The 15,799-nt window shown below is 41.0% G+C and overlaps 1 protein-coding gene and 8 non-coding genes across 9 annotated transcripts in view; all 9 read right to left on the bottom strand.

Annotated features, from left to right (window-relative positions):
* The window catches only part of bcar3 (BCAR3 adaptor protein, NSP family member), a 71,664-nt gene extending 56,095 nt beyond the window's left edge, over nucleotides 1–15,569 (bottom strand). Inside the window, exons 1-2 of the mRNA XM_051947444.1 lie at nucleotides 15,465–15,569; nucleotides 9,251–9,365 (exon numbers count right to left, since the gene is read on the bottom strand). Of these exons, the coding sequence (XP_051803404.1) occupies nucleotides 9,251–9,365; nucleotides 15,465–15,554 (205 nt within the window). The 5' untranslated portion in view covers nucleotides 15,555–15,569. The remainder of the gene's footprint in view (nucleotides 1–9,250; nucleotides 9,366–15,464) is intronic.
* Nucleotides 926–999, bottom strand: trnai-aau (transfer RNA isoleucine (anticodon AAU)). The gene has a single exon. It is a non-coding gene; the product is annotated as a tRNA-Ile (tRNA).
* Nucleotides 1,155–1,228, bottom strand: trnai-aau (transfer RNA isoleucine (anticodon AAU)). The gene has a single exon. It is a non-coding gene; the product is annotated as a tRNA-Ile (tRNA).
* trnai-aau (transfer RNA isoleucine (anticodon AAU)) lies at nucleotides 1,384–1,457 on the bottom strand. The gene has a single exon. It is a non-coding gene; the product is annotated as a tRNA-Ile (tRNA).
* trnai-aau (transfer RNA isoleucine (anticodon AAU)) lies at nucleotides 1,837–1,910 on the bottom strand. The gene has a single exon. It is a non-coding gene; the product is annotated as a tRNA-Ile (tRNA).
* On the bottom strand, nucleotides 2,293–2,366 carry trnai-aau (transfer RNA isoleucine (anticodon AAU)). Its single transcript has one exon. It is a non-coding gene; the product is annotated as a tRNA-Ile (tRNA).
* trnai-aau (transfer RNA isoleucine (anticodon AAU)) lies at nucleotides 3,204–3,277 on the bottom strand. Its single transcript has one exon. It is a non-coding gene; the product is annotated as a tRNA-Ile (tRNA).
* trnai-aau (transfer RNA isoleucine (anticodon AAU)) lies at nucleotides 3,434–3,507 on the bottom strand. Its single transcript has one exon. It is a non-coding gene; the product is annotated as a tRNA-Ile (tRNA).
* trnai-aau (transfer RNA isoleucine (anticodon AAU)) lies at nucleotides 3,661–3,734 on the bottom strand. The gene has a single exon. It is a non-coding gene; the product is annotated as a tRNA-Ile (tRNA).
* Nucleotides 15,570–15,799: the final 230 nt, after the last annotated feature.

A 15,799-nucleotide genomic window follows, 5' to 3' on the forward strand; every position in this document is an offset into this window, starting at 1 on the left:
TTTAAGGGTTTTAAATATATCCTCTTGGCCAGTATGGGGATTGAACCCATGACCTTGGCAATATTAGCACCATGCTGACGAGTTGAGATAACCAGCCTGACTTCTGGGAGTTTTTTGGCCAAATTTGTTCGAAAGTTCCACAAAATCTTGTGCAAAAGGTCGGTTTGATAGTAAGGAATTCAACAGAAATTACTGCCTCGTTTGCCCGATGCGCTATTTAAATTTTTAAGGGTGTTAAATGTCACACTTCAGCCAGTAGGGGATTGAACCCATGACCTTGGCATTATTAGCACCATGCTCTGACCAGTTGAGCTAACCAGCCTGACTTCTGGGAGTTTTTTGGCCAAATTTGCTCGAAAGCTCCACAAAATCTCGTGCAAAAGGTTGGTTTGACAGTAAGGAGTTCAACGGAAATTACTGCCTCATTTGCCCGAATATTCAGTTTTTTAAGGGTTTTAAATATATCCTTTTGGCCAGTATGGTGATTCAACCCATGACCTTGGCGTTATTAGCACCACGCTCTAACCAGCTGAGCTAACCGGCCTGAGTTCTGAGAGTTTTTTGGCCAAATTTGTTCGAAAGTTCCACAAAATCTCATGCAAAAGGTTGCTTTGATAGTAAGGAATTCAACAGAAATTATTGCCTCGTTTGCCCGAAGCGCAAGTTAAATTTTTAAGGGTGTTGAATCTTGCTTTTTGGCCAGTATGGTGATTCAACCCATGACCTTGGCGTTATTAGCACTACGCTCTGACCAGCTGAGCTAACCGGCCTAACATCTGAATGTTTTTTGACCAAATTTGTACGAAAATTCCACAAAATCTCGTGCAAAACTTTGGTTTGATGGTAAGGAATTGAACAGAACTTGCTGCCTCATTTGCCCGACGCACAAATGATCAGTTTTTTAAAGGTTTTAAATATATCCTTTTGGCCAGTATGGGGATTGAACCCATGACCTTGGCGTTATTAGCACCACGCTCTGACCAGCTGAGCTAACCTGCCTAACATCTGAGTGTTTTTTGGCCAAATTTGTTCGAAAATTCCACAAAATCTCGTGCAAAATGCTGGTTTGATGGTAAGGAATTGAACAGAACTTGCTGCCTCATTTGCCCGACGCACAAATGATCAGTTTTTTAAAGGTTTTAAATATATCCTTTTGGCCAGTATGGGGATTGAACCCATGACCTTGGCGTTATTAGCACCACGCTCTGACCAGCTGAGCTAACCTGCCTAACATCTGAGTGTTTTTTGGCCAAATTTGTTCGAAAATTCCACAAAATCTCGTGCAAAATGCTGGTTTGATGGTAAGGAATTGAACAGAACTTAATGCCTCATTTGCCCAACATGCTAATATTTAGTTTTTTAAGGGTTTTAAATATATTCTCTTGGCCAGTATGGGGATTGAACCCATGACCTTGGCGTTATTAGCACTACGCTCTGACCAGCTGAGCTAACCGGCCTAACGTCTGAATGTTTTTTGACCAAATTTGTACGAAAATTCCACAAAATCTCGTGCAAAACTTTGGTTTGATGGTAAGGAATTGAACAGAACTTAATGCCTCATTTGCCCAACGTGCTAATATTTAGTTTTTTAAGGGTTTTAAATATATCCTCTTGGCCAGTATGGGGATTGAACCCATGACCTTGGCAACATTAGCACCATGCTGACAAGCTGAGATAACCAGCCTGACTTTTGGGAGTTTTTTGGCCAAATTTGTTCGAAAGTTCCACGAAATCTTGTGCAGAAGGTTGGTTTGATGGTAAGGAATTCAACAGAAATTACTGCCTCGTTTGCCCGAAGCGCAAGTTAAATTTTTAAGGGTGTTGAATCTTGCTTTTTGGCCAGTATGGGGATTGAACCCATGACCTTGGCGTTATTAGCACCACGCTCTGACCAGCTGAGCTAACCAGCCTGACATCTGACAGTTTTTTGGCAAAATTTGTTCAAAAGTTCCACAAAATCTCGTGCAAAAGGTTTGTTTGACAGTAAGGAATTCAACGGACATTACTGCCTCATTTGCCCGATGTGCTAATATTCAGTTTTTTTGAGGGTTTTAAATGTACCCTTTTGGCCAGTATGAGGATGGAACCCATGACCTTGGTGTTATTAGCACCACGCTCTGACCAGCTGAGCTAACCGGCCTGACTTCTGAGAGTTTTTTGGCCAAATTTGTTCGAAAGTTCCACAAAATCTCGTGCAAAAGGTTGGTTTGATAGTAAGGAAATCAACGGAAATTACTGCCTCGTTTGCCCGACGCGCTATTTAAATTTTTAAGGGTGTTAAATGTTGCTTTTTGGCCAGTATGGGGATTGAACCCATGACCTTGTCGTTATTAGCACCACGCTCTGACCAGCTGAGCTAACCGGCCTAGCATCTGAGTGTTTTTTGGCCAAATTTGTACGAAAATTCCACAAAATCTCGTGCAAAATGTTGGTTTGATGGTAAGGAATTGAACAGAACTTGCTGCCTCATTTGCCCGATGCGCTAATATTTAGTTTAAGAGTTTTAAAAGTACCCTTTTGGCCAGTATGAGGATTGTACCCATGACCTTGGTGTTATTAGCACCACGCTCTGACCAGCTGAGCTAACCGGCCTGACATCTGGAAGTTTTTTGGCCAAATTTGTTCGAAAGTTCCACAAAATCTCGTGCAAAAGGTTGGTTTGATAGTAAGGAAATCAACGGAAATTACTGCCTCGTTTGCCCGACGAGCTATTTAAATTTTTGAGGGTTGTTAAATGTTGCTTTTTGGCCAGTATGGGGATTGAACCCATGACCTTGTCGTTATTAGCACCACGCTCGGACCAGCTGAGCTAATCGGCCTAACATCTGACTGTTTTTTGGCCAAATTTGTACGAAAATTCCACAAAATCTCGTGCAAAATGTTGGTTTGATGGCAAGGAATTGAACAGAACTTGCTGCCTCATTTGCCTGACGCGCTAGTATTTAGTTTTATAAGGGTTTTAAATGCACCCTTTTGGCCAGTATGAGGATTGTACCCATGACCTTGGTGTTATTAGCACCACGCTCTGACCAGCTGAGCTAACCAGCCTGTCATCTGGAAGTTTTTTGGCCAAATTTGTTCGAAAGTTCCACAAAATCTCGTGCAAAAGGTTGGCTTGATAGTAATGAATTCAGCAGAAGTTACTGCCTCGTTTGCCCGACGAGCTATTATTTAGATTTTTGAGGGTGTTAAATGTTGCTTTTTGGACAGTATGGGGATTGAACCCATGACCTTGGCGTTATTAGCACCACGCTCTGACCAGCTGAGCTAACCGGCCTAACAGCTGAGCGTTTTTTGGCCAAATTTGTACGAAAATTCCACAAAATCCCGTGCAAAATTTTGGTTTGATGGTAAGGAATTGAACAGAACTTGCTGCCTCATTTGCCCGACGCGCTTGTGTTCAGTTTTTTTAAGGGTTTTAAATGTACCCTTTTGGCCAGTATGAGGATTGAACCCATGACCTTGGTGTTATTAGCACCACGCTCTGACCAGCTGAGCTAACCGGCCTGACTTCTGGGAGTTTTTTGGCCAAATTTGTTCGAAAGTTCCACAAAATCTCGTGCAAAAGGTTGGTTTTTTTAGTAAGTAAATCAACGGAAATTACTGCCTCGTTTGCCCGACGCGCTATTTAAATTTTTAAGGGTGTTAAATGTTGCTTTTTGGCCAGTATGGGTATTGAACCCATGACCTTGGCGTTATTAGCACCACGCTCTGACCAGCTGAGCTAACCGGCCTGACTTCTGAGAGTGTTTTGGCCAAATTTGTTCGAAAGTTCCACAAAATCTTTTGCAAAAGGTTGGTTTGATAGTAAGGAATTCAACAGAAATTACTGCCTCGTTTGCCCGACGCGCTATTTAAATTTTTAAGGGTGTTAAATGTTGCTTTTTGGATTTATTTCATCGTTGTTGTCTGGGTTACCAGAATAAACATCTGGTCATGCTTCTTCACATTTTGAATGAGGAGTGAACGACCAACTCCTGTGTTGTCAGCAGCGTAACTCATGAGTGCAAAGAAGAAACCCAGACATTGGAAGTTCTGTCAAATCCAGCCATGAAGGGACTCAAACCCTCAACCTTCTGATCCAACGTCAGACGCCTTATCCAGTGGGCCACATGGAGAGGAGTCACCATGGCTGTTTGCTTTAGCAAAGAGATGGAATCAGACAAAGTCAAATTACTTGTGAATTTCATTGACAACCTTCTGCTATCTAATGAGATAAGAGAAGACACCCCTTCTGTTGAGTGAGAGACAATCAGAATAAATGCAGATGAACAAAAAAAAGAGATAAGAGAAGAAAGAACATGAAGGTCTTGAACCCATGATGTTGGCATTATTAGCACCACACACTGACCAGCTGAGCTAACCAACTACTTCAACTAAGGCAGACTATCATGATACAGGACTGATCACACAGGAAATGCAGGCATCGTATTACCTCTTGCAGAATCAGAAACCTTGTAGAAACAGTGCTTCCAGCTCTTTAACTGAGACAGTGAATGCCTGGTTGGTAAACAGAGTCGTCACAAAAAAAAAAAAGGTAGAAAAATTTGGAGGATAATCATTTGACTTACTTGCATTGCTTGGATAATATTTTGGACCAACAACTGCTAAAACACTTCTGAGTGATCTATCTGTGTTGTGCCTTGTACTTGTGTGACACCAAATACATGTCTCATAAACTTGAAATAATTGTTGAGAGAAATCGACTTAGCATATGTTGCACAATAAACCTGCAACCTGGAAAGTAAATTATTACAATCAGAGAGTTTTTTCTAAGTTCCTATCTGGGATCATTCTAATTCTTGGAACTAGACATTCCCAGATGGTTTGACATGTGAAAGATAACAGCAGAATGTTGACAGCACAGCTGGTGTTACTGACATACACAGACAGAAGGAGCAAGATGTTTATAGTACACTTAGTATTAACTTTAGGTCATGTTTATGAGTCTATCACCTTGACATGGGAGATTATCCTGGTTCACCTTGTTTACTAACAACATGAATTATCCAGTATGTAAAAGGTTTGGGAAAAAATCCTGCATGCACAAGCAGAGATAAACTCAGTTAAGTTTGTGGACACTAATGGACACAAATAAAAATATGTCAAAGCAACATTAGTTATCTGGACATTTATATCTTATAAAAAGTACAGCTCAGCTTGTGAAGAATATGATCAGACAGGCCTCAGTGGCTGGCACCAAACACAATAGATATTTCCTCTACCAAGGAACACGGCGGAGTGATGATCAGCGTAAGTTTTAAGTCTGGCTCCAATAGCAATTTCTGGAGTCCGGATATTCAGCCCCGATTAATGACGAATATCCAAATACTCAGATCGGTTTGTATCGTAACATCCAACGGTGGGGACAGGCGAATTGAGTGGTCGCATACCAATGGTGCGACATCCTCCAACAAGGTGGTGGGGGAGCAATATACGGATCTCAAAATAAATATTCGGATACGACCGTCGTGACTGAATATTCAAATATTTAGATAGTAAGGTCTAGCCCTAATACGTTTGTCTGTCTCTCTGTTAGCAACATTACTCAAAAACGGACTAACAAATTTGGATGAAATTTTCAGAGAAGGTCAGAAATGACAGAAAGACAAAGTGATTATATTTTGGCAGCGATGCAGCTTATAATCTGTATCCACAGATTTGTTTAAGATTTCTGTATCATTGCAAGATAGCAGTATGGCCTTACTGTAACTATGACAACAAGTTAACACTACATCAGCTGCCTGCTGACGATCACAAGATTGTGATCCTAGTACAAATCAACCGCTGTGGACTTATCAGGACTTACCTGTTGGAAATGATACAACAAATGAGCAGCCTTGGCGGAGTGCTGTGGTCCCTGAGTGCTTTTCCTGTTTACAGTTCCAGTGACCAAACACATGAGACTGGGTATTGTGTTCATTATGAGATATACTTAAAAAAAAGACTCAAAATCACTCAATAAGCAACATTTTTTTTCAAATTTCTATCGTCTGCAAACCACTTAGAAGACAAAACAAAAAACAACACCAGCAGGCTGAAACCTTGAATCTGAATGACCTTTAAGTGCATTGGTGGAGATAAGCTATGGTAGTGAATTTCTGCTCTCCTTCAGAGAACATCTGCAGTAATAAACACAGTCAAAAACCACCAACAGCTCAGTAGTAGATCAAGTAGGGTGACAGCTACGAATGTGTGTAATTGTCAATGTGCTATCTTTGGTCCACAAACCAACCAACCCCCAAATGACCACTTTCTGTTTCGATGGCAACATCAGTGTCCACCAGAGACACAAACAGGAAAACAAACTGCATGATCACCTGCTGTTTCTCTCTTTTGTACTTGTATGAACTATTGTGCATCATCCATACCTTTTCGATACTTAAAAGTGATTAAATAAAACCGTCCATTCTGCTCGGTATGAGTGTGTTGTAGTGTATTGCCTTGAAAATGTCCAGCACATGATCCAAATTGGAGCTTGTAGTCAAAAGTCCTGCTGCTGTCATGACTACAGCGTTAACCTTACTGTTGTAAATGGCAGCGCAAGAAGAAATCCACTAATAATATACTGAAGTAATATGAAACTACATTTTTTAATCTATGCCCATACATGTATGCCTATAGTGGTAATATTCACAACTTATCTATGCTAATAAATGTGCTATTAATCAGAAAATATTACTGCTTTCTACTTACAATTTCAAAAACACAGTATGGTTGTAGTTGATCTTTGTAACAGAACAAGAGTCTCCGAACTGCTGCAACAGCTGTAACTAAGTGTAACTTAAAACTAAAATGCCTCAAACATTCATATGTGGGTTTTGACGATGCATTCACCCTTTAATTGATCTAATTGCAGCATCTCTATTTCTCTGCTGCATTGTAATTCCTGCCAATACGGAAAGTACCTGGCACACACATACACACTTACATTCTAGCCACGTAACCACACACTGTGCCAACAAAAAGTAATATCATCAAATTAATATGTGCCCGGGATGTAGTGTGTGCGGTTGCATGTGTTTTATTCTGAAGGTGCTCTCACTGGAATGCTCTAATCTGGGTCAAATGTTGACTTGACATTTTTTGAGGTGTGTTTGGTGTGTGTGGGAAGGATACCATTAGCTGAACAAATCTGGACTTTGTGGTAATGATAGGGATGGCAGTCTGCCAGGCAGACAGATAATACCACAGTAGTTGGTGACTGAGTGATTTCAACTGGAGGCTGCTTCACCTCAGCAACTGTCTCCAAACTGCAGGCTGGGACTCCATGAGCAGTCACGCAGTGATGTCAGGAATGTGGAAATATACATGTTTTAAAGAGGGGAAAAGCTAATGTACTCATCACTTGTTTGTCTACATACTTGATGCTCCATGCTCACTTTTTACTCAACAACATTGACTGCTTGTCAATAAAAACGTGTCGGTGGGACATGGACATCTCGTTCCATGATCTTTCTGTTAATCAAATGAGACACTTGTGTTGCTGTAGGGATGTTAAAAAAGGTGTTGTCTTTATTTAGTAATTTATTAAGTAGTGATTCTGTGGCTCTGTGATAGCAATATCAGTCGTCCAACTATTTTCTGCTCCAACACTTCAACTGACTCCATGAGTATCTAATGAAGTTCAGTGAATTGTAGTTTAGGCATTCGTGGTTATCTGAGGATGAATCACAATGACTCTGTGATCTCCTTTGTTTCACCATTAACAGGTTAAATTTTAATTTCCTGCTTTCTACACAGCTAAAACATGAATTTTACAATTTTATTATAATTATGGTAGACACAAACAAAGCAAGGCATTAGCACACTGAGCTTAACCTCCAACGTGTAATGCATAGTGGATCACTAAAGTCTTCTTCGAAGCCCATTCTGTTCATATCTTTAATTATAAAACAGACTTTGATAAATATTGTGGCTTTATATATGGGTGATTTAATTAAATATAATGATCTTGGCTTTACTGACTGAAATTGTATATGTGTTTTTAAGGATATGAGCACTATAATCAAATTATTTGGTAGTTTATTTTTGTTTTATTTTGAGGGAGGAAGAGGGCATAGAGACGTTTTATTTGCCATAGGTATATGTGAAAGTCTATGTGAGCCATTTTTAGACCTCTGTTTTACCATTGTATCTCATCTTATTTCTGAGACCTCCACTATTTTTTTAATCACCCATTTTTCACAATTTCACTCCAAAGGAGGAAACAACTTGCAATAAAATGGGATATGCACAAAACTCAACTGCTGTCAACCAAGGTGCTATAAGGGAAAAGTTATTTATACTCACCGCAACTTGTGGTCTGTTTTTGTTTTTAAAGAGGCTCCATGCCAGATGGGCTTGCAAATTGCCAGGCTAACTATGAGATAAGAGGAGACTCTTTATAGTCCATGCTTCCTTTTACAACTTCAGAAAGTCTGGCTTCTGAAAACCTTTCAGAAGTTCAGTCAGTACAGACACTGTGGTTTTTTGAAGTGATGCAGTGAATGTTATGCATTGTTTTGATTTCAAACTGGCCATTTTGCGTGTTTTGACTTTGTCTCTAGAATATAATTGCCTTTAATCCTGTGTGATCACACTCAACAAGATTCACTACAATTATTTAATCACTCAGTATAAATTAGAGTCAAGTGAGACTCAGTCACCAAGACAACAGGTAGATTTCACAGTATAATGCATGGGAAACTGTGCAAACAAAGCAGTCTCTCACAACCCCCCCCCCAACACACACACACACACACACACACACACACACACACACACACACACACACACACACACACACACACACGGGCATATACACACTCACACTCCTCTAGAAGTGATTAAACCCAGCAGGACTACAGGCCTCAGCACTTTTCTGCCTATTTACTGACAGCTTTGGAAATGTTCACATTTGTGTGTGTGTGTGTGTGTGTGTGTGTGTGTGTGTGTGTGTGTGTGTGTGTGTGTGTGTGTGTGTGTGTGTGTGTGTGTGTGTGTGTGTGTGTGCGTGTGTGTGATACAGCATTGTAATCAGCCAGACAACCCACTCCCCACCAGCAGACCCCCAGGCATAAGCATGTCTTTACATGACACTAATGCTATCTGTCTGTCTTTCTGTCTCCTCTCTGGGTACAATGAAAGAGGAAAACAGAGAAGGAAACTTGGGCAATCAAACACAGAACCAGAATCAACAACGTGATGGAAAAGATCAGAGATGATAATGTTTGATGAATCGTGAGGCTGTGTGGGAGTATCTGAGTACCTCTCCTCCTCTCCCGCTCCTGCAGGAGGCGTAGAGAAGTAAGAAGGTGCAGACGGTGGAGGTGATTGTGGACTCCAAGCTCCAAAAGGTCATATTCTGAGATGTGAAGCAGGTCCTGGAAAACATTAAAAAACAAAATTGATCTGAAGTGATCATGCTCTAGATAACATGCTGAAAACTTAATCTAAGTATAACCACTAAACCTGAACTAGACCGTTATTACCTGCTTGTGACAAACCCAACCTCTAGAACGAATAAACCTGACACTTTTATACCTAAGACAGATTTATTTACTTCATTGCAGAACAAACAAAGTCTTCATAGTCATCTGCCCTTCATAAAAAAGGCTTTATTTAGTTTTATGCTTTCACAGCTGCAGTATGCCATGATTACAAATACCACTCTTTATTTAGATCGACTTTCATGTTGTTGTCATGCCAGAAAAATCAGACAAGTAGAGCTGCCCCTGCGATCCAGGCTACAGTGAACCTGGACACCAAGCTCGACTGAGTCTCAACACTGATTTTGATCAGCATCAGGTGGTCATCTTACTGACATTGACCCTTTTAAACAGAGACAAGAATATTTCTGGAATCATTAATTTGATCTGGAAGTTGTGTACAACCCAGGCAGCGAGACAGAGACAAAAACACCATTTCATCTTTCTCCTTTTACTCCTTCTCTGTCATGTCTCTTCCCTGACAGATGTTCATTCTTCTCTTCCTCCATTCCTCACATTTCACGGCTTTCCTAAATTGCAATGTGCAACCTTGTGCACGTGCTTCCACTGCCTGTTTTTACACAGAATCCTCAACCAACATCAACATGAAGTATTTCTAGCAGTATGTGTATGAGTTCTGTGCATTCCACATGTACTCTGTTATGACTGGAGATGCTATGGGATCCATCCACTTCTTGGTTGACAGCTCAACATGACTGAACGACATGTTGGACAAAGAAGCTGTGTTTGAGTATAATCTGATCCTTGCCAGCGAATTTAAAAATGTAAAAAAAAACTATCTTGAGTTTGTATTCTTCAGAAATTATGGAATAACATTCCATTGTCCAAAAACTGAGATAGATAGACTTGCAGGAAGACACTGTTTTTCTTGGCGGAAGTTAGGAAACACGTAGTTTGTCAGGACAAATTGGTGGCTCCAGCAGCGCAAAAGAAAAAATGCTGAGACCACTGGTGAGCTCCTATCTTCCAAAAGTGTGCCGTCTCCTCCCCTCATCCTGCTCCTGTCATTACACTGTTGTCTGAACACACGAACAAACACACCCTGCCTCACTTCAACCCCAACTATAGTATTAACGTAAACAGCCCCTGAAACACAGAGGCAACTAGTCTTTGAACCCAAACTCAACCTTGTACAGTTACTGGACCAAAACACATACATGTAAATGACACACAGTGTGTCATCACAGGACGCTCCCAGCTCAAACCAAAGCCTTTTTGTTTTGATTTCTCAACAATATGACCATTCTCTTGGTTCATCACAAACACTGCTCTATTTAGACTACGCACACATACAGTGGGCAAACCCATGAATATAAACACACACACACACACACACACACACACACACACACACACACACACACACAGAAAAATGGCACACAGAGTGCGCAATCAGCAAGTTAGAAGTTACACACACAACCACAACCACATATGCATACCTGCATCCTGAAGTAGCCAACTGCACACGTGCACACATTCAAATTCACCCACTCACATACACAGATATGTCAACTAAGACACAATGTAATGTTCAAAAATAAATGCTGACACGCTGACATACACAAGCACACAACTGGTAATTGCAGTCAGCATGCCTGGACAGTTCAGTAATAACATGGTAGTAGTTTAAAGAAGACACCACTCACGTTCAGCTTATGTTAACATAAGTAACACACAACCCTTGACTGTGTGTGTGCATGCACTTGTGTGTGTTTGAGAGAGACAGACAGGCTGGTATATCACAAGCCAAATCTATCCCGGTATCTTCCCCCCACCATCTTTCTCATCAACCCTCTGCATCGAACAGCAAGTTGACATGTTTTCTTTTTTCTTTCTTTTCCAGATCCTGCCGCGCTGAACAACAATATGAACTCTCATACCAGTCCTGTGGAGAGTTGACACAGCACTTGTGGATGTTGGTTTAGCCTGCGTACATGTTGTTGTACCAATAAAGGTGCAACTGAATGAAAGGGCAGAGCAGAAACCCAGAGATAGTTCTGGACACTGAACATCTTGCATGTATCAGAAATTCAGAAATTGGGATATACAGCTCTGCTAAATATTGTTTTAAACCTCACTTCAATATGATTCTCTGTTCACACTATCATGATGGATTATTTTTGGATAACTGTGCCTACAGTTAGGCAGCAGAAGAAAACATTAATTTCACTAATTAAATACTGGATACTTATTGTAGTTTGGGGAATAATCCTGCAACATATAGCGGAAGGTTACTCTATAATATAGGATAAAGCACAAAGTAGTGGCTTTATCTAGATTGGAATAGTTTGTAATTTAGACCTAATGGCAGCCTAAAGGTTTAGAAGGTGTTCTTTGGACACTATGTGCATGTAGTTGTTGGCAGTGTTGATGAATGATGACGACGATGATGATGAATATTGTCGGCTGAGTTGGTTTGGGAATGAGAGTGATGTGCTAACAAGCAGCCTCAATGGTTCAGAGGTACTGAACCGCATATTGTTGTTATAATATCCAGGGGAAGGTTAGCAACGCTGCACTGAGTTCTTCATGAATGGAGGATGGTGAACAAGGACACAGGGGATGATTCTAGCTTTCCAAAGGGCCCAAAACTTTTTATTTTCCTTCAAACTGAAGGAATTACATTCAGTTTACAACATAATTAACTAGTTGTATGTAGATTTAAGCTTAAAAAATATTTAACTGCTAAAATATGAGAGAAAGAACTTACAGTAAATCTACACTATGCTTAAACAAGACTAGAAAAACATTGTCTTGTCTTTGCCTCTCACCTTGCTTTCTCAGTATCTCCCTACTGCCACTGTAACCTTTTTCTACAGCTTTCCTCATTATGTCTTTACTAATTACACCAATGCATTCTGGGTAAACATTAGCAAGAGGCAATGGAATAATTCATGTCTTATTGGCTCATCAATCTCATTTCCTGGCCAATGGCTGTGTAACATTCAGAATAAGGCTGCTTAATGGCTGGATGTTAAAACAGCCTCTACATCAGTGCCCATTCAGTGAAACAGTCATGTGATAAAGTTTTATTAGGCTGCTTTATTAGACTGCTGTGGGAAAAACTCTTAATAACCACTCTGCCAGTTGACTTTACCAGAAGAGAAAAAATTGCCTCTTAGACAGACTAGTTAAGGGCCAGCTCATCCAAACTTGTGGGTAAAACTTACTGCCGTTATCAAACATGCTCAATGGGTGACATGTCCGGTGAGTATGCTGGCCATGCAAGAACTGGGACGTTTTCAGCTTCCAAGAATTGTGTACAGATCCTTGCAACATGGGGCCGTGCATTATCCTGCTGCAACATGAGGTGATGTTCTTGGATGTATAGCACAACCATAGACTGTATATAAAGATGGACGTTAGCCTAGCCGCGCTAGACAACCCACGGCAACGAATTTATTTCTCTGCCAGGGTGGGTCTAGTTACCCTCGGTAAGCCTCGAGGTTGGATGCTCCTAAAACTGGTCGGACGAATCACCATGAAGTGTAGCGTCAGAAGGCGGGTGTAACTAAGTGACAACAGAGGCGCGACGATTCTGACAGAAACAACCGGAAACAACTAGCCTAGCCACGCTAGACAAACCATGGCAATGAATTTAATTCTCTGCCAGGGTCGACAACAAAAACGACAACAGTCGTTGAGCTCCATTAGCACCGACTCTGAATAATCTTTCTGTTAACATGTCTGTAATATACTTGAGCTTCACCCATTGACTGTATAAATAAGGCTTCACCGAACTACCGCATCCTCTGATTTACGGCGCTCTAGGAGCCTATTCGTTGCGCTGATTGGTTGTATACCTACCCAATTGCTGCAGAGTGATTTGATAGACAACCTTTTAGCCCGCCTCCCTCCCTGTCGAGCGTGCCTAGACCTTTGCGTCTTCAGAGCATGGGTCTAGCGCGGCTAGGCTAGATGGACGTAGCATCTGGCTCCAAAATTGAAGCCCACCCAGAAGTGTCAAAAACTTGCAATTTCACGCCGTCCGCTAGTGTTGGCTCCAAAAAGCTTTTGGTCCATTGACCCCAATACATTTTTGGAAAAAATAAAATTTGATAGACTGATTTTCTACAGCTCAGGATTTTTTTTCCCGTTAGTTTCCCGGCCAGAGATCAGGTGGCTGATCTTAAAATAAATCAATACTGAATTTTAAATAAATCGTTAAAGTTGGCAAAACCAGGGGGTGTGGCTATACTTGATTGACAGTCCCATAGACTGGTCCTGCCTCTAGTTGCTCTCCGGTCCAGCCTGTTTGATGACGCTTTTTACATCACTGGCTCCAAAAAATCCAAAATGGCGACCAGGAAGTAGCAAAATCCGGGCTTCATTTTCTCGGCGTTGAAACCAACGGGTGACGTTCATGCCTGGGCACAACAATGGGCCTCAGGATCTCGTCACAGTATCTCTGTGCATTCAAAATGCCATCAATAAAATGCACCTGTGTTCTTCGTCCATAACAAGACGCCTGTCCATACCATAACCCCACCGCCACCATGGGCCACTCCATCCACAACATTGACATCAGAAAACCGCTCACCCACACGACGCCACACATGCTGTCTGCCATCTGCCCTGAACAGTGTAAACCGGGATTCATCCATGAAGAGAACACCTCTCCAACCTGCCAGATGCCATCGAATGTCATTTGCCCACAGATGAGCATCCCTGAGACGGTTTCTGACAGTTTGTGCAGAAATTCTTTGGTTATGCAAACCCATTGTTTCAGCAGCTGTCCGAGTGGCTGGTCTCAGACCATCTTGGAGGTGAACATGCTGGATGTGGAGGTCCTGAGCTGGTGTGGTTACACGTGGTCTGCGGTTGTGAGGCTGGTTGCATGTACTGCCAAATTCTCTGATACACCTTTGAAGATGGCTTATGGTACAGAAATGAACATTCAATACACGAGCAACAGCTCTGGTTGACATTCCTGCTGTCAGCATGCACGCTCCCTCACATCTTGCCACATCTGTGGCATTGTGCTGTGTGATAAAACTGCACCTTTCAGAGTGGCCTTTTATTGTGGGCAGTCTAAGGCACACCTGTGCACTAATCATGGTGTCTAATCAGCATCTTGATATGGCACACCTGTGAGGTGGGGTGGATTATCTCAGCAAAGGAGAAGGGCTCACTATCACAGATTTAGACAGATTTGTGAACAATATTTGAGAGAAATGGTGATATTGCATATGTGGAAAAAGTTTTAGATCTTTGAGTTCATCTCATAAAAAATGGGAGCAAAAACAAAAGTTTTGCGTTTATATTTCTGTTGAGTGTATTATTCATGCTACAATTTACATGCATATAGACGGGCACTGTTAATGGTGTCTTCTGTGTATGAATTTTCTTCAGGTGTTCTAATATTCAACTCACCAAAAGTCAATTTCTAGAAAAAAATCTGAGACAAAGTCCTGCAAATTCTAACTCAAACTTATTTTGAGATCCAGAATGGCGTGGACAAAAGGATATTGATCAGGATAACGAATGAACAACTAGTTACTCAGGAGTCACAAGACGAACAGTTGGAGACGGTTCCACTGATCATTTGGGAAAACATTTTAACCACAGATGCAATTATGCAAACCTTAACCACACAGTAGAGGGTCAGAAAACGTTCGTATTAACTATTTTCATTTTAAAAAGTTAATAGAGTAGCAAAATAATAATAAATAATAAATACTCACAAGGATTATTTTTGACAATGACAACCAATTTTGGCATTCTTATTGGAAGTCAGACATAAACTCAAACTAATATTCTAATTAGTAATTATACAGCCTAAATTCACTGTCACAAAATTTTGATGTTTTGAGAAGACAGATGGCATCTGTTTACTCTACTCATCCAGATTTTCTTCAGAGGCTTTGAGATTTGCTCCTGTAGGTGCTTTATCCTACAACTCCTTCAAGAGTCCTTTGCAAACCGAGAAGCTGAAAACATCTGATTTGTGCCCGTACATGTGCGTTGTTTTACCTCTACACCATCATATTCCTGCTCCAGCGCTGTGCAGTACTGTGGCAGTCCCAGCTGGCTCAGCCATCGGGAGATAGACTGGTGTTTCATGGTGACACATACAACCACGTAGCGATGTAAGAAGATGCACAACCACTCTGCTGCTTTCACACTTTGCTTCTCTCCAAAAGAACCTGAAACAGAGTGAGGAAATAGAACATAAGTTGAATTTAGATGACCAGAGGAACAAACTAAATAATTCGGATTGAGAAAACGTTTAAAACTGATACCAAGACTACACATTATAAAACCTTTATTACTTATTTCAAATTCAGCGTTGCATGCAGTTATTATAC

Source organism: Acanthochromis polyacanthus, chromosome 4, assembly GCF_021347895.1.
Source record: "Acanthochromis polyacanthus isolate Apoly-LR-REF ecotype Palm Island chromosome 4, KAUST_Apoly_ChrSc, whole genome shotgun sequence".
Taxonomy (NCBI): Eukaryota; Metazoa; Chordata; class Actinopteri; family Pomacentridae; genus Acanthochromis; species Acanthochromis polyacanthus.